The sequence below is a fragment of the Tachyglossus aculeatus genome, chromosome 22, assembly GCF_015852505.1.
Source record: "Tachyglossus aculeatus isolate mTacAcu1 chromosome 22, mTacAcu1.pri, whole genome shotgun sequence".
Lineage (NCBI taxonomy): Eukaryota > Metazoa > Chordata > Mammalia > Monotremata > Tachyglossidae > Tachyglossus > Tachyglossus aculeatus.
Window position 1 is genome coordinate 37,682,065 of NC_052087.1, and position 25,716 is coordinate 37,707,780.

The 25,716-nt window shown below is 47.6% G+C and overlaps 1 protein-coding gene across 1 annotated transcript; it reads right to left on the reverse strand.

The window, feature by feature from the left end:
* Positions 1-20,519: 20,519 nt before the first annotated feature.
* Positions 20,520-24,973, reverse strand: LRRN4CL (LRRN4 C-terminal like). Its single transcript, XM_038764837.1, has 2 exons — positions 24,186-24,973; positions 20,520-21,396 (listed from the first exon to the last, which is right to left on the reverse strand). The coding sequence occupies exon 2, from the start codon at positions 21,389-21,391 to the stop codon at positions 20,690-20,692; it is 702 nt and encodes a 233-aa protein (XP_038620765.1). The 5' UTR covers positions 21,392-21,396; positions 24,186-24,973; the 3' UTR covers positions 20,520-20,689.
* Positions 24,974-25,716: the final 743 nt, after the last annotated feature.

Sequence of the window (25,716 nt, forward strand, 5' to 3'; positions counted from 1 at the left end):
GAGCACTGGACTAAGCGCTTGGGAAGTACAAGTTGGCAACATCTAGAGACGGTCCCTACCCAACAGCGGGCTCACAGTCTAGAAGGGGGAGACTGAGAACAAAACCAAACATATTAACAAAATAAAATAAATAGAATATGTACAAGTAAAATAAATAAATACAGATGAGGTAACTGAGGCCCAGAGAAGTGAAGTGACTTGCCCAAAGTCACACAGCTGACAACTGGTGGAGCCGGGATTTGAACCCACGACCTCTGACTCCTCTGACTCCAAAGCCCAGGCTCTTTCCAAGTTGGAAACATCTAGAGACGGTCCCTACCCAACAGCAGGCTCACAGTCTAGAAGGGAGAGACAGACAACAAAACAAAACATGGAGACAGGGGTCATTACCAACAGAATAAATAATAATGATGGTATTTGTTAAGCATGTACTATGTGCAAAGCACTGTTCTAAGCGCTGGGGGAGATACACGATGATCAGGTTGTCTCACGTGGGGTTCACAGTCTTCATCCCCATTTGACAGATGAGGGAACTGAGGCCCAGAGAAGTGAAGTGACTTGCCCCGAGTCACCCAGCTGATAAGTGGCGAAGCCGGGATTAGAACCCACGACCTTCCGAGTCCCAAGCCCGGGCTCCTGCCACGGAGCCACGCTGCTTCTCTTATTAATTCATTGTTTGCTACGAGGACTGACAAGATATAGAAAAAAATTCCCTATGCTTGGACAACTTTGGTAAAATAATGATGAGGACTTGGTAGAAAGAGACCCCAGAGTGAGTAGAAAAATAAACATCATTCATTCCCTCATTCAATCGTATTTACTGAGCGCTTTCTGTGTGCAGAGCACTGTGCTAAGCACTTGGGAAGTACAAGTTGGCAACATCTAGAGACGGTCCCTACCCAACAGCGGGCTCACAGTCTAGAAGGGGGAGGCAGACGACAAAACAAAATATATTAACAAAAAAAAATAAATAGAAATATGTACAAGTAAAATAAATAAATAGTATCATGGTATTTTCATTCATTCATTCAATCGTATTTATTAAGCGCTTACTGTGTGCAGAGCACTGTGCTAAGCGCTTGGGAAGTACAAGTTGGCAACATATAGAGACGGTCCCTACCCAACAGTGGGCTCACAGTCTAGAGGGGGGAGGCAGACGACAAAACAAAACATATTAACAAAATCAAATAAATAGAAAAAATATGTACAAGTAAAATAAATAAATAAAATCATGGTATTTTCATTCCTTCATTCATTCAATCGTATTTATTGAGCGCTTACTGTGTGCAGAGCACTGGACTAAGCGCTTGGGAAGGACAAGTTGGCAACATCTAGAGACGGCCCCTACCCAACAGCGGGCTCACAGTCTAGAAGGGGGAGGCAGACGACAAAACAAAACATATGAACAAAATAAAATAAATAGAAGAAATATGTACAAGTAAAATAAATAAATAAATAGTATCATGGTATTTTTATTCATTCAATCGTATTTATTGAGCGCTTACTGTGTGCAGAACACTGTACTAAGCGCTTGGGAAGTGCAAATTGGCAACATATAGAGATGGTCCCTACTCAACAGAGGGCTCACAGTCCAGAAGGGGTATTTGTTAAGCGCTTACTAAGGGCCCAGCACTGTTCTAAGAGATGGGGCAGATACTGGGTCATCAGGTTGGAATAATAATAATAATAATAATAATAATAATAATAATAATAATGATGGCATTTGTTAAGCGCTTACTATGTGCCAAGCACTGCTCTAAGCAGTGGGGTAGATACAAGATAATCAAGTTGTCCCCCGTAGGGCTCCCAGTCTTCACCCCCATTTTCCAGATGAGGGAACTGAGGCCCAGAGAAGTCAAGTGACTTGCCCAGAGTCACCCAGCTGACAAGTGGCAGAGTCAGGATTAGAACCCATGACCTCTGACTCCCAAGCCCGGGCTCTTTCCACTGAACCACGCTGCTTCCTCACTCCCACCTATTTGGAGGGGTAGTGGGGGTATTTTGTCTGGGGAGGGTTTCCCCTCACGAAACCGCCCACTCCCCCTTTTATTGAGCGCTTACTGTGTGCAGAGCACTGTACTAAGCGCTTAGGAAAGTACAATTCGGCAACAGATAGAGACGGTCCCTAACCAACGATGGGCTCACAGTCTAAAAGGGGGAGACAGGCCACAAAACAAGTAGACAGGTGTCAATACCATCAGAATAAACAGAATTATAGCTATATGCACATCACTCATAAAATAAATGGAGTAATAAATATGTACAAATATACACCCAAAATAGGTAAATAGATTTACAACTATATATACATCATTAATAAAAGAGTAATTAACATGTACAAATATACCCCCCAAATAGGTAAATAGAATTATAGCTATAAACACATCATTAATAAAATAGAGTAATAAATATGTCCAAATATACACCCCAAATAGGTAAATAGAATTATAGCTATGTACGCATCATTAATAAACTAGAGTAATAAATATGAACAAATATACACCCCCAAATAGGTAAATAGAATTATAGCTATATACACATCATTAATAAAGTAGAGTAATAAATATGTACAAATATACACCCTAAATAGGTAAATAGAATATAGCTATATGCACATCATTAATAACATAAACTAATAAATATGTACAAATATACACCCCAAATAGGTAAATAGAATCATAGCTATATACGTATCATTAATAAAATAGAGTAATAAATATGTACAAATATACACCCCAAATAGGTAAATAGAATTAAAGCTATGTACGCATCATTAATAAAATAGAGTAAAGATATGTACAAATATACACCCCAAATAGGTAAATAGAATTACAGCTATATTCACATCGTTAATAAAATACAGTAATAAATATGTACAAATATACACCCCAAATAGGTAAATAGAATTATAGCTATATACACATCGTTAATAAAACAGAGTAATAAATATGTACAAATATACACCCCAAATAGGTAAATAGAATTAAAGCTATGTACACATCATTAATAAAATAGAGTAAAGATATGTACAAATATACACCCCAAATAGGTAAATAGAATTACAGCTATATTCACATCGCTAATAAAATAGAGTAATAAATATGTACAAATATACACCCCAAATAGGTAAATAGAATTATAGCTATATACACATCGTTAATAAAATAGAGTAATAAATATGTACAAATATACACCCCAAATAGGTAAATAGAATTATAGCTATATACACATCATTAATAAAATAAATAGAGTAATATAAATATGTACAAGTGTACACCCCAAATAGGTAAATAGAATTATAGCTATATACACATCATTAGTGAAATAAATAAAGCAACAAATATGTACAAATAAACACCCCAAATAGGTAAGTAGAATTATAGCTATATACACATCATTAGTGAAATAAATAAAGTAATAAATATGTACAAATCTACACTAGTGCTGTGGGGAAGGGAGGGAGCAGGGCAGAGGGAGGGAGTGGGGGCGATTCATTCATTCATTCAATCGTATTTATTGAGCGCTTACTGTGTGCAGAGCACTGGACTAAGCGCTTAGGAAAGTACAATTCGGCAACAGATAAACACGATCCCAATCCAACGATGGGCTCACAGTCTAGAAGGGGGAGACAGGCAACAAAACAAGTAGACAGGTGTCAATACCATCAGAATAAATAGAATTATAGCTACATACACATCACTCATTAAATAGAGTAATAAATATGTACAAATATACACCCCAAATAGGTAAATACAATTATTGCTATATACACATCATTAATAAAATAGAGTAATAAATATGTACAGATATACACCCCAAATAGGTAAATAGAATTATAGCTATATACACATCATTAATAAGATAGAGTAATAAATATGTACAAATATACACCCCCCAAATAGGTAAATAGAATTATAGCTATATTCACATCATTAATAAAATAAAGAGTAAGAAATATGTAAAAATATACACCTCAAATTGGTAAATAGAATTATAGCTATACACACATCATTAATAGAGTAATAAATATGTACAAATATACACCCCAAATAGGTAAATAGAATTATAGCTATATACACATCATTAATAAAATAGAGTAATAAATATGTACAAATATACACCCCCCAAATAGGTAAATAGAATTATAGCTATATATGCATCATTAATAAAATAGAGTAATAAATATGTACAAATATACACCCCAAATAGGTAAATAGAATTACAGCTATATACACATCATTAATAAAATAGGGTATTAAATATGTACAAATATACACCCCAAAATAGGTAAATAGAATTATAGCTATGTACACATCATTAATAAAATAGAGTAATAAATATGTACAAATATACACCCAAAATAGGTAAATAGAATTATAGCTATGTACACATCATTAATAAAATAGAGTAATAAATATGTACAAATATACACCCCCCAAATAGGTAAATAGAATTATAGCTATATTCACATCATTAATAAAAGAGAGTAATAAATATGTACAAATATACACCCCAAATAGGTAAATAGAATTATAGCTATATACACATCGTTCATAGAGTAATAAATATGTACAAATATACACCCCCAAATAGGTAAATAGAATTATAGCTATATACACATCATTAATATAATAGAGTGATAAATATGTACAAATATACACCCCAAATAGGTAAATAGAATTATAGCTATATACACATCATTAATAAAATAGAGTGATAAATATGTACAAATATACACCCCCAAATAGGTAAATAGAATTATAGCTATATACACATCATTAATAAAATAGAGTAATAAATATGTACAAATATACACCCCAAATAGGTAAATAGAATTATAGCTATGTACACATCATTAATAAAATAGAGTAATAAATATGTACAAATATACACCCCCAAATAGGTAAATGGAATTATAGTTATATACACATCATTAATAAAATAGAGTAGTAAATATGTACAAATATACACCCCCAAATAGGTAAATAGAATTATAGCTATATACACGTCATTAATAAGAGTAATATAAATACGTACAAATATACACCCCAAATAGGTAAATAGAATTATAGCTATATACACATCATTAATAAAATAGAGTAATAAATATGTACAAATCTACACTAGTGCAGTGGGGAAGGGAGGGGGCAGGGCAGAGGGAGGGAGTGGGGGCGATTCATTCATTCAATCGTATTTATTGAGCGCTTACTGTATACTGAGCGCTTATATGTACAAATATTCACCCCAAATAGGTAAATAGAATTATAGCTATATACACGTCATTAATAAAATAGAGTAATATAAATATGTACAAATATACACCCCAAATAGGTAAATAGAATTATAGCTATATACACGTCATTAATAAAATAGAGTAATATAAATATGTACAAATATACACCCCAAATAGGTAAATAGAATTATAGCTATATACACATCATTAATGAAATAAATAAAGTAACAAATATGTACAAATACACACCCCAAATAGGTAAATAGAATTATAGCTATATACACATCATTAATAAAATAAATAGAATAATGAATATGTACAAATCTACACTAGTGATGTGGAGAAGGGAGGGAGCAGGGCAGAGGGAGGGAGTGGGGGCGATTCATTCATTCATTCAGTCGTATTTATTGAGCGCTTACTGTGTGCAGAGCACTGGACTAAGCGCTTAGGAAAGTACAATTCGGCAACAGAGAGAGACAATCCCTATCCAAAGATGGGCTCGCAGTCTAGAAGGGGGAGACAGACAACAAAAGAAAACATGTGGACAGGTGTCAAGTCGTCAGAACAAATAGAATTAAAGCTAGATGCACGTCATTAACAAAATAAATAGCATAGTAAATATGGACAAATAAAATAAATAGAGTAATAAATCTGTACATATATATATATATGCAGATGTTGTGGGGAGGGGAAGGAGGTAGGGCGGGGGGATGGGGAGGAGGAGAGGAAAAAGGGGACTGAGTGTGGGAAGGCCTCCTGGAGGAGGTGAGCTCTCAGTAGGGCTTGGAAGGGAGGCTTCACACCTCCTTCTTCTTCTTCTTTCATCCATTCATTCAATCGTATTTATTGAGCGCTTCCTGTGTGCAGAGCACTGGACTAAGCGCTTGGGAAGGACAAGTCGGCGACGTATTAGAGACGGTCCCTACCCAACAGCGGGGTCACAGTCTAGAAGGGGGAGACAGACAACAAAACAAGACATACTAACAAAGTGAAATAAATAGAATAAATATGTGCAAGTAGAATAAATAGAGTAATAAATATATACAGGTGCTGTGGGGAGGGGAAGGAGGCAAGGCAGGAGGGGATGGGGAGGAGGAGGAGGGGGAGAGGAAGGAGGGGGCTGAGTGTGGGAAGGCCTCCTGGAGGAGGTGAGCTCTCAGTAGGGCTTTGAATCAATCAATCAATCGTATTTATTGAGTGCTTACTGTGTGCAGAGCACTGTACTAAGCGCTTGGGAAGTCCAAGTTGGCAACATATAGAGACAGTCCCTACTCAACAGTGGGCTCACAGTCTAGAAGGGGGAGACAGAGAACAAAACCAAACATATTAACAAAATAAAATAAATAGAATAGATAGGTACAAGTAAAATAAATAGAGTAATAAATCTGTACAAGCATATATACATATATACAGGTGCTGTGGGGAAGGGAAGGAGGTAAGATGGGGGGATGGAGAGGGGGATGAGGGGGAGAGGAAGGAAGGGGCTCAGTCTGGGAAGGCCTCCTGGAGGAGGTGAGCTCTCAGTAGGGCCATGAAGGGAGGAAGAGCGCGCGCTTGGCAGAGGGGCGGAGGGAGGGCATTCCGGGCCCGGGGGAGGACGTGGGCCGGGGGTCGATGGCGGGACGGGTGACAACGAGGCCCGGTGAGGAGGTTGGCAGCAGCAGAGGAGTGGAGGGTGCGGGCTGGGCTGGAGAAGGACAGAAGGGAGGTGTTGTCCACTAGCGGACTTGACACGACTGACTCCATTTTGTGAATGCTGACAGTAACCCTCCATTTTGTGCAGGCCGAGAGAACAACTCCTTTTTTTTGTATTTTATGCCAGGCTCAGCAACAGATGTCTTCAAGGCCAGTAACAAGTAACACCTCTCTAGGCAAGGTCATAGGGCAGATAACAACATCCTGCACAAGACAGTGAAAACAGAGAATAATGAGAATTTATAACATCCTGTCGGTCCTAATCGGATTCCTGAAATTCCCAATTGCCCCGCTCCCATGTTGCTGTAACTCAATAAAAGAAACAGTGAGAATGGGATCGGGGCTGCTTGTCACTCGTACCTCTCCCGGGAGGTGAACGGGCCGGTAGCCACTTTCCTTCTTTACTGCTCTATCCGAACTCATGTCTCCGAGTCAATCAATCAATCAATCAATCGTATTTATTGAGCGCTTACTGTGTGCAGAGCACTGTACTAAGCGCTTGGGAAGTACAAGTTGGCATTTTTCCTATCTGCGTCACCACCCTGGGTACAAGAACCCTGCGGCCGATCAATCAATCAATCAATCAATCAATCGTATTTATTGAGCGCTTACTATGTGCAGAGCACTGTACTAAGCGCTTGGGAAGTACAAATTGGCATCACATAGAGACAGTCCCTACCCAACAGTGGGCTCACAGTCTAAAAGGGGGAGACAGAGAACAGAACCAAACATACCAACAAAATAAAATAAGTAGGATAGAAATGTACAAGTAAAATAAATAAATAAATAGATAAATAGAGTAATAAATATGTACAACCATATATACATATATACAGGTGCTGTGGGGAAGGGAAGGAGGTAAGACGGGAGGATGGAGAGGGGGACGAGGGGGAGAGGAAAGAAGGGGCTCAGTCTGGGAAGGCCTCCTGGAGGAGGTGAGCTCTCAGCAGGGCCTTGAAGGGAGGAAGAGAGCTAGCTTGGCGGGTGGGCAGAGGGAGGCCATTCCAGGCCCGGGGGATGACGTGGGCCGGGGGTCGATGGCGGGACAGGCGAGAGCGAGGTACAGTGAGGAGATTAGTGGTGGAGGAGCGGAGGGTGCGGGCTGGGCAGTAGAAGGAGAGAAGGGAGGGGAGGTAGGAGGGGGCGAGGTGATGGACAGCCTTGAAGCCCAGGGTGAGGAGTTTCTGCTTGATGCGCAGATTGATCGGTAGCCATTGGAGGTTTTTGAGGAGGGGAGGGATATGTCCAGAGCGTTTCTGGACAAAGATAATCCGGGCCGCAGCATGAAGTATGGATTGAAGTGGAGAGAGACACGAGGATGGGAGATCAGAGAGAAGGCTAGTGCAGTAGTCCAGACGGGATAGGATGAGAGCTTGAATTAGCAGGGTAGCGGTTGGGATGGAGAGGAAAGGGCGGATCTTGGCAATGTTGCGGAGCTGAGACCGGCAGGTTTTGGTGACGGCTTGGATGTGAGGGGTGAATGAGAGAGCGGAGTCGAGGATGACACCAAGGTTGCGGGCTTGTGAGACGGGAAGGATGGTAGTGCCGTCAACAGAGATGGGAAAGTCAGGGAGAGGACAAGGTTTGGGAGGGAAGACAAGGAGCTCAGTCTTCGACATGTTGAGCTTTAGGTGGCGGGCGGACATCCAGATGGAGATGTCCTGAAGGCAGGAGGAGATGCGAGCCTGGAGGGAGGGGGAGAGAGCAGGGGCAGAGATGGAGATCTGGGTGTCATCAGCGTAGAGATGATAGTTGAAGCCGTGGGAGCGAACGAGGTCACCAAGGGAGTGAGTGTATATTGAGAACAGAAGGGGACCAAGCACTGAACCTTGGGGAACCCCCACCGTAAGAGGATGGGAGGGGGAGGAGGAGCCTGCAAAAGAGACTGAGAAAGAACGACCGGAGAGATAAGAGGAGAACCAGGAGAGGACGGAGTCTGTGAAGCCAAGGTCAGATAACGTGTTGAGGAGAAGGGGGTGGTCCACAGTGTCAAAGGCAGCTGAGAGGTCGAGGAGGATCAGGACAGAATATGAGCCGTTGGATTTGGAAAGCAGGAGGTCATTGGTGACCTTTGAGAGGGCAGTTTCCGTGGAATGAAGGGGACGGAAGCCAGACTGGAGGGGGTCGAGGAGAGAGTTGTTGTTGAGGAAATCTAATCGATTTACACCGATTAGCCTATTTTGCACCCTACTTGTCGATAACAGAGGTGAGGTAATGAGGGGGTGAGGGGATGGACAGCCTGGAAGCCCAGACTGAGGAGTTTTGGCTTGATGTGCAGATTGATTGGTAGCCAATGGAGGTTTTTGAGGAGGGGAGTGACATGCCCAGAGCGTTTCTGCACAAAGATGAGCCGGGCAGCGGTGTGAAGTATAGATTGGAGTGGGGAGAGACAGGAGGATGGGAGATCAGAGCCTTCCGTCCACCGCAGCCCACAGCCGATACCCTGTGCCCCGCAGCCTGTGCCCTACGGCCTAAGGCCTGCGCCCTGCAGCCTGCGCCCTATGCCCTGCGCCCTACGGCCTGTGTCCTGCTGCCTGCAGCCTGAGCCCTGCGGCCTGCAGCCTGTACCCCGCGGCCTGTGCCCTACGGCCTAAGGCCTGTGCCCTGCACCCTGCGCCCTGCGGCCTGTGCCCTATGGCCTGTGCCCTACAGCCTGTGCCCTGCTGCCTGCAGCCTGCGCCCTGCAGCCTGTGCCCTGCGCCCTGCAGTCTGCACCCTGCGCCCTGCGGCCTGTGCCCTATGCCCTGTGCCCTGCTACCTGCAGCCTGTGCCCTGCAGCCTGTGCCCTGCGCCCTGCAGCCTGCACCCTGCGCCCTGTGGCCTGTACCCTATGCCCTGTGCCCTGCTACCTGCAGCCTGTGCCCTGCGGCCTAAGGCCTGTGCCCTGCGGCCTGTGCCCCGCGGTCTGTACCCCGTGGCCTGTGCCCCGCAGCCTGTGCCCTATGGCCTAAGGCCTGTTCCCTGTGGCCTGCGGCCTGCGCCCTGTGCCCTGTGGCCTGCGGCCTGCGCCCTGTGGCCTGCGCCCTGCACCCTGCGCCCTGCGGCCCACCACCCGTGGTCTGTGGCGGGCGCCCTCCTGCTCAATCAATCAATCAATCAATCGTATTTATTGAGCGCTTACTGTGTGCAGAGCACTGTACTAAGCGCTTGGGAAGTACAAGTTGGCAACGTATAGAGACGGTCCCTATCCAACAGTGGGCTCACAGTCTAAAAAGGGGGAGACAGAGAACAAAACCAAACATACTAACAAAATAAAATAAATAGAAAAGATCTGTACAAGTAAAATAAATAGAGTAATAAATCTGTACAAACATATATACATATATACAGGTGCTGTGGGGAAGGGAAGGAGGTAAGATGGGGGGGATGGAGAGGGGGACGAGGGGGAGAGGAAGGAAGGGGCTGAGTCTGGGAAGGCCTCCTGGAGGAGGTGAGCTCTCAGCAGGGCCTTGAAGGGAGGAAGAGAGCTAGCTTGGCGGAGGGGCAGAGGGAGGGCATTCCAGGCCCGGGGGATGACGTGGGCCGGGGGTCGATGGCGGGACAGGCGAGAGCGAGGTACGGGGAGGAGATTAGCGGTGGAGGAGCGGAGGGTGCGGGCTGGGCTGGAGAAGGAGAGAAGGGAGGTGAGGTAGGAGGGGGCGAGGGGATGGCCAGCCTGGAAGCCCAGGGTGAGGAGTTTCTGCCTGATGCGCAGATTGATTGGTGCTTGCCAAGGCCCTGAGTCAGAAGGCCGCAGGCCACGCTCCCTGCCCCTCACTCCTCACCCCACACACCCTCCCCACCCAGCTGGACCCACCGGCTGCCAGAAACCCCAGAAAAGGGGAACCCCGTCCCGGCCGCCAACTCCCACGCCTGTCTGGGGATGGGAGCGTTTTTGTTGTGGGGGGGGGTTCCCCTCATGCAGACGCCCACTCCCCCGTTTTCATCCTTTTTCATCAAGAGACCTTGTGGTTAGGGCATGACTTAGGAGTCGGGAGGGACCAGAAGCTGCATTTCATTCATCCATTCATTCAATCATATTTATCAAGCGCTTACTGTGCGCAGAGCACTGGACTAAGCACTTGGAAAGGACAAGTCAGCAGATAGAGACGGTCCCTCCCCAACAGCTGGCTCACAGTCTAGAAGGGGGAGACAGATGACAAAACAAACCATGTGGACAGGTGTCAAGTCATCAGAACAAATTGAATTGAAGCTAAATGCACATCATTAACAAAATGAATAGTAAATATGTACAAGAAAAACAAATAGAGTAGTAAATCTGTACCAACATATATACAGGTGCTGTGGGGAGGGGAAGGGGGTGGGGCAGAGGGGTGGGCAATGGGGAGGAAAAGAAAAAGGGGGCTCAGTGTGGGAAGGCCTCCGGGAGGAGGTGAGCGCTCAGTTGGGCTCTGAAGGGAGGAAGAGAGCTAGATTGGCGGATATGTGGAGGGAGGGAATTCCGGGCCAGGGGGAGGATGTGGGCCGGGGGTCGACGGCGGGACGGGCGAGAACGAGGCCCGGTGAGGAGGTGAGCGGCGGCAGAGGAGCAGAGGGTGCGGGCTGGGCTGGAGAAGGACAGAAGGGAGGGGAGGAAGGAGGGGGCGAGGACAGCCTCGAAGCCGAGAGGGAGGAGTTTTTGCTTCATACAAAGGTTGATAGGCAACCACGAGAGATTTTTGAGGAGGGGAGTGACATTCATTCATTCAATCGTATTTATTGAGCACTTACTGTGTGCAGAGCACTGTATTAACAGCTTGGGAAGTACAAGTTGGCAACACATAGAGATGGTCCCTACACAACAGTGGGCTCACAGTCTAGGAGTATGCCCAGAGCGTTTCTGTAGAAAGATGATCTGGGCAGCAGAGTGAAGTATAGACTGAAGCGGGGAGAGACGGGGGGATGGGAGATCAGAGAGGAGGCCGATGCAGTCATCCCATCTTGATAGGATGAGAGATTGAACCAGCAAGGTAGCGGTTTGGATGGAGAGGAAAGGGTGGATCTTGGAGATGTTGTGGAGGTAAGACCGGCTGGTTTTGGGGACAGATCGGATGTGTGGGGTGAACGAGAGCGGAGTCGAGGATGACACCAAGGTTGCGGGCTTGTGAGACGGGAAGGATGGTCGTGCCATCTACAGTGATGGGAAAGTCAGGGAGAGGACAGGGTTTGGGAGGGAAGACAAGGAGTTCAGTCTTGGACATTTTGAGTTTTAGATGGCGGGAAGACATCCAGATGGAGATGTCCTGAAGGCAGGAGGGGATGTGAGCCTGGAGGGAGGGAGAGAGAGCAGGGGCAGAGATGTAGATCTGGGTGTCATCAGAGTAGAGATGATAGTTGAAGCCGTGGGAGCGAATGAGGTCACCGAGGGAGTGCGTGTAGATTGAGAACAGAAGGGGACCAAGAACTGAGCCTTGAGGAACCACTAAAGGAAGGGGATGGGACGGGGAGGAGGAGCCTGCAAAGGAGACCAAGAATGATCGACCGGAGAGATAAGAGGAGAACCAGGAGAGGACGGAGTCTGTGAAGCCAAGGTCGGATAGCGTGTTGAGGAGAAGGGGGGGGGGTCCACAGTGTCGAAGGCAGCTGAGAGGTCGAGGAGGATTAGGATCGAGTAAGAGCCGTTGGATTTGGCAAGAAGGAGGACATTGGTGACCTTCGGGAGGGCAGTTTTGGTGGAGTGTAAGGGACGGAAGCCAGATTGGAGGGGATCTAGGGGAGAGTTGGAGTTGAGGAATTCAAGGCAGTGGGTGTAATTTCATTCATTCAATCGATTTATTGAGCGCTTACTGTGTGCAGAGCACTGTCCTAAGTGCTTGGAAAGTACAATTCGGCAACAGAGACATTCCTTACCCAAGCTGCATGGCGTCGTAGTGGACGGAGCGCCACAGGCCTGACACTCACAAAGTCATGGGTTCTAATCCCTGCTCTGCTATGCGCATGCGGGGTGACCTTGGGGAAGTCACTTCACTTTTCAGGGCCTCAGCGACTTCATCTGTAAAATGGGGATTGAGACCGGGATACAAATTGCTTGTATCCTCCCCCGAGTCGTCTGTCTCCCCCTTCTAGACTGTGAGCCCGTTGTCGGGTAGGGACCGTCTCTAGATGTTGCCAACTTGTCCTTCCCAAGCGCTTAGTACAGTGCTGTGCACACAGTAAGCGCTCAATAAATACGATTGAATGGATGAATGAATGACAATGGTGCTGAGCGGAGCCTCTCATCCCGGGCTGGGGAAGTGGGGGGCCCAGCGCTTAGAACAGGGCTGGGCACGTTGAAAGCGCTTCCCGTGATCATGATGAGATTTATTTTGTTCATGATGTGCATTTAGCTCTAATTCTATTTGTTTAATTCTACTTATACATATTTGCTATTCTATTTATTTTATTTTGTTGATATATTTTGTTTTGTTGTCTGTCTCTCCCTTCTATACTGTGAGCCCGCTGTTGGGTAGGGACCGTCTCTAGATGTCGCCAACTTGTACTTCCCAAGCGCTTAGTCATCATCATCATCATCAATCGTATTTATTGAGCGCTTACTATGTGCAGAGCACTGTACTAAGCACTTGGGAAGTACAAATTGGCAACATATAGAGACAGTCCCTACCCAACAGTGGGCTCACAGTCCAGTGCTCTGCACACAGTAAGCGCTCAATAAATATGATTGAATGAATGAATGACCGTCTCTAGATGTTGCCAACTTGTCTTTCCCAAGCGCTTAGTCCAGTGCTCTGCACACAGTAAGCGCTCAATACGATTGAATGAATGATTGAATGAACGAATTTATTCTGATGACTTGACCCCTGTCTCCATGTTTTGTTTTGTTGTCTGTCTCCCCCTTCTAGACTGTGAGCCCGCTGTTGGGTAGGGACCGTCCCCATATGTTGCCAACTTGTCCTTCCCAAGCGCTTAGTCCAGTGCTCTGCACACAGTAAGCGCTTAATAAATGATTGAATGAATGAATGGCACATAGTAATTGCTTAAACACTGTTATTCATTCATTCAATCGTATTTACTGAGCGCTTACTGTGTGCAGAGCACTGGACTAAGCGCTTGGGAAGTACAAATCGGATCCTTATTATTATTATTATTGTTGTTGTTGTTATTATTATTATTATTATTATTATTATTATTATGGCCAAATCCTGGTTCTGCCACCTGTCTGCCGCGTGGCCACGTCACTTCATTTCGGGGTGCCTCAGTTACCTCAGCTGAAAATGGGGATGAAGACTGTGAGCCCCATGAGGGACATGGACTGTGTCCAACTCAATTAGCTTAGCTGTAAACTCATTGTGGGAAGGGATTGTGTCTGTTTAATGTTCTGTTGTACTCTCCCAAGCGCTTAGTCCAGTGCTCTGCACACAGTAAACACTCAATAAATACAATTACTATTAATAATAATAATAATGATGGCATTTGTTAAGTGCTTAATGTGTGCAAAGCACTGTTCTAAGCGTCGGGGGGAATACAAGGTGATCAGGTTATTACTCTATTTATTTTACTTGTACATAGTTATTCTACTTATTTTATTTGGTTAATATGTTTTGTTTTGTTCTCTGTCTCCCCCTTCTAGACTGTGAGCCCACTGTTGGGTAGGGACCGTCTCTAGATGTTGCCAACTTGGACTTTCCAAGCACCTAGTACAGTGCTCTGCACACAGTAAGCGCTCAATAAATACAATTGATTTGTTGATTGATTGATTGCAAAGCACTGTTTTAAGCACCGGGGGGAATACAATGTGATCAGGTTATTACTCTATTTATTTATTTATTTTACTTGTACATATTTATTCTACTTATTTTATTTTGTTAATATGTTTTGTTCTCTGTCTCCCCCGTCTAGACTGTGAGCCCGCTGTTGGGTAGGGACCGTCCCTATATGTTGCCGACTTGTCCTTCCCAAGTGCTTAGTCCAGTGCTCTGCACACAGTAAGCGCTCAATAAATACGATTGATTGATTGATTGATTGCAAAGCACTGTTCAAAGCGCCGGGGGGAATACAAGGTGATCAGGTTATTACTCTATTTACTTATTTATTTTACTTGTACATATTTATTCTACTTATTTTATTTTGTTAATATGTTTTGTTTTGTTCTCTTTCTCCCCCTTCTAGACTGTGAGGCCACTGTTGGGTAGGGACCGTCTCTAGATGTTGCCAACTTGTCCTTCCCAAGCGCTTAGTCCAGTGCTCTGCACACAGTAAGCGCTCAATAAATACAATTGATTGAATGAATGAAGGTTATCCCACGTGGGGCTCACAGTCTTCATCCCCATTTTACCGATGAGGTGACGGAGGCTCAGAGAAGTTCAGCGACTTGCCCAAAGTCACACAGCAGACAAGTGGCGGAGCCGGGATTCGAACCCATGACCTCTGACTCCCAAGCCCGGGCTCTTTCCACTGAGCCACGCTGCTTCTCTACAGTTGAATATTAGCTGATATCTGTCCCAGTGCTTAGTACAGCCCCTCCCTCTGCCCTACCCCCTTCCCCTCCCCACAGCACTTGTGCGTATTTGTACATATTTTTGACTCTGTTTTATTAATGATGCGTCTACAGCTATAATTCTATTTATTTTGATGGTATTGACACCTGTCTGCTTGTTTTGTTTCGTTGTCTGTCTCCCCCTTCTAGACTGTGAGCCCGTTGTCGGGTAGGGACCGTCTCTGTTGCCGAATTCTACTTTCCAAGCGCTTAGTCCAGTGCTCTGCACACAGTAAGTGCTCAATAAATACGATTGAATGAATAATAATGGCGGCATGTGTTAAGCGCTTACTATCAATCAATCAATCAATCGTATTTATTGAGCGCTTACTATGTGCAGAGCACTGTACTAAGCGCTTGGGAAGTACAAATTGGCAACACATAGAGACAGTCCCTACCCAACAGTGGGCTCACAGTCTAAAAGCTTACTATGTGCGAAGCACTGTTCTAAGCGCTGGGGGGGATACAAGGGGATCAGGTTGTCCCACGTGGGGCTCACAGTCTTCATGCCCATTTTCCAGATGAGGTCACTGAGGCTCAGAGAAGTGAAGTGATTTGCCCAAGGTCACACAGCAGACATGTGGCGGAGTCGGGATTAGAACCCGTGACCTCTGGCTCCCAAGCCCGGGCTCTTTCCACTGAGCCACGCTGCTTCTCTATGAATGATAGACTGTGAGCCTGCTGTTGGGTAGGGACTGTCTATATGTCGCCAATTTGTACTTCCCAAGCGCTTAGTCCAGTGCTCTGCACACAGTAAGCGCTCAATAAATATGATTGAATGAATGAATGAATGACAGACTGTGAGCCCGCTGTTGGGTGGTAATAATAATAATAATGATGGCATTTGTTAAGCGCTTACTATGTGCAAAGCACTGTTCTTTTAGACTGTGAGCCCACTTTTTAGACTGTGAGCCCACTGTTGGGTAGGGACTGTCTCTATGTGATGCCAATCTGTACTTCCCAAGCGCTTAGTACAGTGCTCTACACATAGTAAGCACTCAATAAATACGATTGATTGATTGATTGTTCTAAGCGCTGGGGGGATACAGTGTGATCAAGTTGTCCCATGTGGGGCTCACAGTCTTAATCCCCATTTTTACAGATGAGGGAACTGAGGCTCAGAGAAGTGAAGTGACTTACCCAAGGTCACACAGCAGACTGGTGGTGGAGCGGTATTCGCATTCGGCTCCCTTCGACACACAGCCTCCATCTAGGAAAACCAGTCCACCCAGGGACTGTCTATATGTTGCCAACTTGTCCTTCCCAAGCGCTTAGTCCAGTGCTCTGCACACAGTAAGCGCTCAATAAATACGATTGAATGAATGAATTCGTTCTGACGACTCGACACCTGTCTCCATGTTTTGTTTTGTTGTCTGTCTCCCCCTTCTAGACTGTGAGCCCGCTGTTGGGGAGGGACTGTCTATATGTCGCCAACTTGTACTTCCCAGGCGCTTAGTACAGTGCTCTGCACACAGGAAGTGCTCAATAAATACGATTGAATGAATTAATTTGTTCTGACGACTCGACACCTGTCTCCATGTTTTGTTTTGTTCTCTGTCTCCCCCTTCTAGACTGTGAGCCCGCTGTTGGGGAGGGACTGTCTTTACGTTGCCAGCTTGTCCTTCCCAAGCGCTTAGTCCAGTGCTCTGCACACAGTAAGCGCTCAATCAATACGATTGAATGAATGAATGAATGAGTGATAGACTGTGAGCCCGTTGTTGGGTAGGGACTGTCTATATGTCGCCAACTTGTACTTCCCAAGCACTTAGTCCAGCGCTCTGCACACAGTTAGCGCTCAATAAATACGATTGAATGAATGAATTCGTTCTGACAACTTGACACCTGTCTCTATGTTTTGTTTTGTTGTCTGCCTCCCCCTTCTAGACTGTGAGCCCGCTGTTGGGTAGGGACCGGCTCTAGATGTTGCCAATTTGTAATCAATCAATCAATCATATTTATTGAGCGCTTACTGTGTGCAGAGCACTGGACTAAGCGCTTAGGAAGTACAAGTTGGCAACATCTAGAGACGGTCCCTACCCAACAGTGGACTCACAGTCTAGAGGAGTGGGCTCACTTGTACTTCCCAAGCGCTTAGTACAGCACCTGTCTCCATGTTTTGTTTTGTTGTCCGTCTCCCCCTTCTAGACCGTGAGCCCCCTGTTGGGTAGGGGCCGTCTCTAGATGTTGCCATCTTGTACTTCCCAAGCGCTTAGTACAGTGCTCTGCACACAGTAAGCGCTCAATAAATACGATTGATTGATTGATTGCTCTGCACACAGCAAGCGCTCAATAAATACGATTGACTGATTGCTCTGCACACAGCAAGCGCTCAATAAATATGATTGATTGATTGCTCTGCACACAGCAAGCACTCAATAAATCCCATTGTATAAATGAATGGAATGAATGAATGAATGAACACAAGCACTTAATAAATACGATTGCTCTGCACACAGCAAGCGCTCAACATATCAATCAATACGATTGAATGAATGAATGACCGTCTCTATATGTTGCCAACTTGTACTTCCCAAGCGCTTAGTCCAGTGCTCTGCACACAGTAAGCGCTCAATAAATACGATTGAATGGATGAATGAATGAATAAATACCACTGAATGAATGGAGTGAATGAATGAACGAATGAATGCTTGGCCCAAAGCAAGCATGTAACCAATACCATTAAAAACATCCCAAATGTTCCTTCCCTCTCCCTGCTTATTTTGCCCTTATTTAATCCGGAATAAGGCTTGTCGCGTCCCCCTGAAAAGAGGGGAGGAGGGTCCTACTGCTTACAGCTAGCCTTTCCCGACTCCGACCGTCTCCTTTTAATCCCGGTTTTCCGACGCCGGCTCCCACGGACGCAGAGACAGACGGAGCTCAGATTCCAGCTCGTGTTTATTGCTCAAGGCAAACAGGCGCGGCAAGCAGAAGGGGATGATAATAATAATAATAATAATAATAATAATAATAATAATGGCATTTGTTAAGCGTTTACTATGTGCAAAGCACTGTTCTAAGCACTTGGGGGGATACAGTGTGATCAAGTTGTCCCATGTGTGGCTCACAATCTTCATCCCCATTTTTACAGATGAGGTAACTGAGGCTCAGAGAAGTGAAGTGACTTGCCCAAGGTCACACAGCAGACTGGTGGTGGGGCCGGGATTCGCATTCGGCTCCCTTGGACACACAGCCTCCGTCTAGGAAAACCAGTCCACCCATTCGTGGGCTGTGGAGCGCCGCTATAAGACTCCAGAAATGAAGGCAAAGTTCACTGCAACATCTATGAACCCACTGTTGGGTAGGAACCGTCTCTATATGTTGCCAACTTGTACTTCCCAAGCGCTTAGTACAGTGCTCTGCACACGGTAAGCGCTCAATAAATACCATTGATTGATTTCGGGCTCACAGGGAGGCCTTGGAAGGGTCACCTGTCGGGCCAAGTAGACGGCGATGCTTTGTGCCCAGCGTTGTATTACTACTACTACTAATGATGGCATTTGTTAAGCGCTTACTACGCGCCAAGCACTGTTCTGAGCGCTGGGAAGGTTACAAAGTTCTCAGCTTGTCCCACGGGGGGCTCACGGGCTTCATCCCCATTTGACAGATGAGGGAACTGAGGCCCAGAGAAGTGACGTGACTTGCCCAGAGTCACACAGGTGACAAGTGGATTAGAACCCGTCACCTCCGGCTCCCAAGCCCGGGCTCTTTCCACTGAGCCCCGCTGCTTCTCCACGAGTTCCCTGGACGAGACCGTTGTATCGTATTCTCGGCGCTCAGTACGGTGCCCGGCGCACAGGTCGTGGGTTCAAATCCCGGCTCCTCCGGTTGTCAGCTGGGTGACTTTGGGCAAGCCGCTTCACTTCTCTGGGCCTCAGTTCCCTCATCTGTCAAATGGGGATGAAGACTGGGAGCCCCCCGTGGGACAACCTGATCACCTTGTAATCTCCCCAGCGCTTAGAACAGTGCTTTGCACATAGTAAGCGCTTAATAAAAGCCATCACTATTATTATTATTAGCAAATCCATGATCACCTTGCAACCTCCCCAGCGCTTAGAACCGTGCTTTGCACATAGTAAGCGCTTAATAAATGCCATTATTATTATTATTATCAGCAAATCCCTGATCACCTTGTAACCTCCCCAGCGCTTAGAACAGTGCTTTACACATAGTAAGCACTTAATAAATGCCATCATTATTATTATTAACAAATCCCCTAATTATTATTATTGCCCTCCCCGGCGCTTCATATAGTGCTCGGCGCCCAGGAGGAGCTCAGTAAATACCACTGCTTGGCTGAATGAATGCAAAACAGGGGGGATTCATGCATACTCCCGCTCCCCCAAGGGAGCTTATTGTGTTATTAAAAAAGCTAAATCCTGCCTTCTGATCCAGGCTGATTTCTTGCACGCATACACACGCTTGTACTTCCCAAGCGCTTAGTCCAGTGCTTTGCACACAGTAAGCGCTCAATAAATACGACTGATTGACGCACCTGTATATATGGATGTTTGTACATATTTATTACTCTATTTATTTTACTTGTACATATCTATTCTATTTATTTTATTTTGTTAGTATGTTTGGTTTTGTTCTCCGTCTCCCCCTTTTAGACCGTGAGCCCACTGTTGGGTAGGGCCCGTCTCTCGATGTTGCCAGCTTGGACTTCCCAAGCGCTTAGTCCAGTGCTCTGCACATAGTAAGCGCTCAATAAATACGACTGATTGACGCACCTGTATATATGGATGTTTGTACATATTTATTACTCTATTTTACTTGTCCATATCTATTCTATTTATTTTATTTTGTTAGTATGTTTGGTCTTGTTCTCCGTCTCCCCCTTTTAGACCCTGAGCCCGCTGTTGGGTAGGGCCCGTCTCTCGATGTTGCCAACTTGGACTTCCCAAGCGCTTAGTCCAGTGCTCTGCACATAGTAAGCGCTCAATAAATACGACTGATTGACGCACCTGTATATATGGATGTTTGTACATATTTATTACTCTATTTATTTATTTTACTTGTACATATCTATTCTATTTTATTTTGTTAGTACGTTTGGTTTTGTTCTCCATCTCCCCCTTTTAGACCGTGAGCCCACTGTTGGGTAGGGACTGGCTCTAGGTGTTGCCAACTTGGACTTCCCAAGCGCTTAGTCCAGTGCTCTGCACATAGTAAGCGCTCAATAAATACGATTGATGATGATACCCAGGTAAGATCAGGGCGGTCATCGCTCTCCTCCGAAGCCGGGGCGCCCGAAAGTCGGAGCCAGCGGCATCCGTCCCGGACGCGGTCCCCGCCTCGGCCCGTGGGCCCTAGGGGCCCCGGGCGTCCCTGGAAGCGGGACGGCGGCCCCGGCGCGGGCAACCCCAGCGATCCCGGAGACAGAAGTGCCAGAGCAGGGCGAGGCAGCTCACCGAGGCCAACCCCACCCCGATTCCGACCGCCACGTGGACGTAGGTCTGGGGCCGAGGGGGCACGGAGATGGCGCGACAAGGCCCGAATGGCTCGGCCTCTCCCGGCCCCCGGAAGCCTTCCGCGTCCCCGTGGACGGTGGGGCTCTCCCCGGCGTCGTTCAGAGCCACGACGCACACCACATAGGAGGTCCCGGGCTGCAGGGGCGACAGCTGGGCCTGGCGGAGGCTGCTGTTGAGAGCGGGGCCTCTCCTGCGGCCGCCGCCGGCCTCCCAAAACTGCAGCCGATATTCCCGGACCGGGGATGACGGGGCGCACCAGTGCACGAGGGCCCGTCCTTCCTCGGCCCAGATCTGGACCTCCCCGAGCCGGGGAGGGTCCGGGGGCTGGTTCGGGCTGGAGAGGCCCGGGCAGAGGCAGGGCTGCCGGCCGAGCCGCTGCAGCTCCTTGCAGGGCGGCTGCAGGTGACGGCAGCGGTCGTAGTCGCAGGGGACCGGCCGGGGCGGCGGGGACGCCGGCGGATCGGCTCCGTCGTCCTCCGTCCCCCGCATGGAGAGGGCCCTGGCCGTCAGGAGGGACAGCAGGCAGGTGGACAGGAGCATGGTGCCTACGAAAGGGAGAAAAGGGCGGGTGAAAAAGAAAAAAAAAAACAAATATCCCCGCCGCGGAAATAATCACAACGTTAGTAACTGTGTTTGTTGAAGGCTTTTCGTCACGTGCTCTTCGTTAAGCGCCGCCGACTCGGAGCCGGGCACCGCATTGGGCTCCGGGGCTAATCGTCATCAGTCATCATCAATCAGATTTATTGAGCGCTTACTATGTGCAGAGCACATAGACTGTGAGCCCACTGTTGGGTAGGGACTGTCTCTATGTGATGCCAATTTGTACTTCCCAAGCGCTTAGTCCAGTGCTCTGCACATAGTAAGCGCTCAATAAATACGATTGATTGATTGATTGATTGATTGAAGTACAAGTTGGCAACATCTAGAGACGGTCCCAACCCAACAGTGGGCTCACAGTCTAAAAGGGGGAGACAGAGAACAAAACCAAACATACTAGCAAAATAAAATAAATAGGATAGATATGTACAAGTAAAATAAATAAATAAATAGAGTAATAAATATGTACAAACATATATACAGGTGCTGTGGGGAAGGGAAGGAGGTGAGATGGGGGGGATGGAGAGGGGGACGAGGGGGAGAGGAAGGAAGGGGCTCAGTCTGGGAAGGTTGGACCCGTTCCCCGTCCCGCGTGGGGCTCGCGCTCTTGACCCCCAATCGTCATCAATCGTATTGATTGAGCGCTTACTGTGTGCAGAGCACTGTACCAAGCGCTTGGGAAGTACAAGTTGCCATTGGACAGATGAGGGAACTGAGAGGTGAAGCGACTTGCCCAAGGTCACACGGCGGACAAGTGGCGGAGCCGGGATTAGAACCCAGGTCCTTCCCACTCCCAGGCCGCGGCGCTACCCGCTAGGCCACGCTGCTTCTGGCCGTGGCGGCAAATTCATCTAACCCCCATTCCATGGCAAAAAGGGCGGCTCGTCCGCCTTCTGTCCTTCCTGCCCTGTTCTCTACAGGTGAGGAAACTGAGGCACAGAGGGAGCAAAGTGACTTACCCCAAGTCACACCGCAGATAAGTGGCGGAGCCGGGATCGGAACGCACATCCTTTGACTCCGGGGCCCAGGCTCTTTCCACGAGACCATGCTACTTCTCTACTTAGTGGCGCTTACTACGGCAAGTCACTTCACTTCTCTGTGCCTCAGTTCTCTCATCTGTAAAATGGGAATTAAGACTGTGAGCCCCACGTGGGACAGCCTGATCACCTGGTATCCCCCCCAGCGCTTAGAACAGTGCTTTGCACATCGTAAGCGCTTAACAAATACGAAAATTATTATTATTATTGTTACTAGGTGCCAAGCCCTAAACTAAGTGCTGGGATGATGATTTATCTTACTTGTACATATCTATTCTATTTATTTTATTTTGTTAGTATGTTGGGTTTTGTCCTCTGTCTCCCCCTTCTAGACTGTGAGCTCACTGTTGGGTAGGGACCGTCTCTATGTGTTGCTGACTTGTACTTCCCAAGCGCTTAGTACAGTGCTCTGCACATAGTAAGCGCTCAATAAATACGATTGATTGATTGACTGAAGCGGGGGGGAGAGTCGTCGTCTGTCGGATTTGAGGAGGGAGGGCGATCCTGGCCAGGGGAAGGACGTGGGCGAGGGGTCGGCGGTGAGAAGGTTGTTACAAGATAGTCGGGTTGAACACAGTCCCTGGCCCTCGGGGGGGCTCACGGTCGGCAGGAGGGAGAATCCCCATTTTACAGATGACGACACTGAGGCTCGGCGGGGAAGCGAGGAGTTGGGAGCGGAAGAGAGGGGAAAAGACGGTGACAAGTCAGGGGGCCGACGTCGATGGGACTGAAATAGAGGGGGCGGCGGGGAAGGAGTAGCGAGATAAATCAAGGTTGTATTTTCGAGGCAGGGATGACGACGCTCAAATCCCAACCCTCTCTACCGTAGTGGGTGAAGATGACGGTATTCGTTAAATAATAATGATAATAATGGCATTTATTAAGCGCTTACTATGTGCAAAGCACTGTTCTAAGCGCTGGGGAGGTTACAAGGTGATCCCACGGGGGGGCTCACAGTCAATCTCCATTTTACAGATGAGGGGACTGAGGCCCAGAGAAGGGAAGTGACTTGCCCAAAGTCACCCAGCTGCCAAGCGGCGGAGCTGGGATTTGAACCCATGACCTCTGACTCCAAAGCCCGGGCTCTTTCCATTGAGCCACGCTGCTTCTCTAACTTAGGTTTAACCAAGTTAAACTCTTACTATGTGCCAGGCACCTTTCTAAGCGCTGGGGTAGGTATCAAGTACAAGTTGGACGCAGTCCCTGTCCCACGTGGGGCTCACGCTCTCACCCCCCTTTTAGAGTGTAAGCCCACTGTTGGGTAGGGACTGTCTCTATATGTTGCCAATTTGTACTTCCCAAGCGCTCAGTCCAGTGCTCTGCACATAGTAAGCGCTCAATAAATACGACTGATGATTGATGATGATCCCCCATCATGAGATGAGCTCTCATCTCATCAAGCGCTTAGTGCAGTGCTCTGCACACAGTAAGCGCTCAATAAATACGATTGAGGATCCCCCCTTTACAGATGAGTTAAACGAGGCCCAGAGGAGCAAAGTGCCTCGCCTCGAGTCCCGCGGCGGGGCCGGGATTAGAACCCAGGTCCTCCTGAACCCCAAGCCCGCGCTCCAGCCGCCAGGCCACGCCGCTTCTCACAGGTGGTCCCCAAGGACGTCCCTTAGGTCGCCCCTTAAGACCACCCGGCTTCCATCAGGACGGAGAGGTTGCCCCGCTCGCCCCAGGATCGGTCCGTCACTCACCCGCGGTCCGGCCCGGGATTCGGCGGGAATTCCGGGAGAGGTCCGAGGGGCGGAAGGCTTGGGGTTTCCAGGTGCCTTCTTCTTCGTCTTCCTTGCGGTCTCCCGATTTCACGCTTATCCGGGCCGGCGGTGGCTTTATACCCCAAGCGCTGACCTCACCTCCCGGCCCTCCGGCCGGAGGCTGCCAAGGGGTGGGTCGGTCCCACCGCAAGGCCCGAGTGACTCACGGGGGCCGGGAACGGGGCCCGGCCGCATGCCGTTAGGGGGGCCGCCGCGACGCCTGGGTCCCGGGACAGGAACCAAGGCGGCTCGGGTCGGGTCCGGGGGAGGTTCGCGCCTCTGGCGAGGTAGCGGAGGGAGGAGGCGGCAGGGACGGGGATCGGATCCGTCGGGGAGGAAGGCACCTAGCTCCCGAGAGGTAAGCCGAGTCCGAGAAGGGGTCAAAAAGAGTCCTGGCTGGCTGTTCATCATGTGATCCGCTGGAGTCATTTCCTGTCTCTCAACCCCTGATGGGTGGGAATCTGGGGCCCAGCTGTTTCCAGTTTCAGCCCCCTCCCTTGCCGGCGGCCAAACTGAGGCAACTGGGGGGGGGGGAGAGGGTTCGTCTCCAGCCCGAAGCCGGCCGTCCAACCGATATCCCCATCTAGACTCCGACGCGGGCAAAGAACGTGTCGTCTACCGACCCTGGTAGTCCCAAGCGCGTAGCGCACAGTAAGCGCTCGTGACGGAGCAGCTCAAGGGCTGTGAGGCCTTCATTCATTCATGCGGTCGCATTTATTGAGCGCTTACTGTGTGTGCAGGGCCCTGGACTAAGCGCTTGGGAAGGACAAGTCGGCAACGTCGAGAGACGGTCCCTACCCAACGCATACAGACGGTCCCTACCCAACAGCGGGCTCACAGTCTAGAAGGGGGAGACGGCCAACAAAACATCTTAACAAAATAAAATGTATAGAATAAGCGCTTGGGAAGTGGGGCATGTATAGAGGCGGTCCCGACCCAACAGCGGGCTCACAGTCTAGAAGGGGGAGACGGACAACAAAACAAAACGTCTTAACACAATAAAATATATAGAGTAAGCGTTTGGGAAGTACAAGTCGGCAACGTATAGAGGCGGTCCCTACCCAACAGCGGGCTAACAGTCTAGAGGGGGGAGACGGACAACAAAACATATTAACAAAATAAAATATATAGAATAAGCGCTTGGGAAGTACAAGTCGGCAACGTATAGAGGCGGTCCCTACCCAACAGCGGGCTCACAGTCTAAAAGGGGGAGACAGACAACAAAATATTTTAACACAATAAAATATATAGAATAAGTGCTTGGGAAGTACAAGTCGGCAACGTATAGAGGCGGTCCCTACCCAACAGTGGGCTCACAGTCTAGAAGGGGGAGACGGACAACAAAACAAAACATATTACCAAAATAAAATAAATAGTATAGTAAATATGTACTTGTCAGCTGTGTGGCTTTGGGCAAGTCACTTAACTTCTCTGGGCCTCAGTAGGCCTTCCTTTCTTCCTTCAATTGTAT

Coding starts and splice junctions, on each gene's coding strand:
- LRRN4CL (XM_038764837.1), bottom strand. CDS start 21,391: ATGCTCCTGTCCACCTGCCTGCTGTCCCTCCTGACGGCCAGGGCCCTC.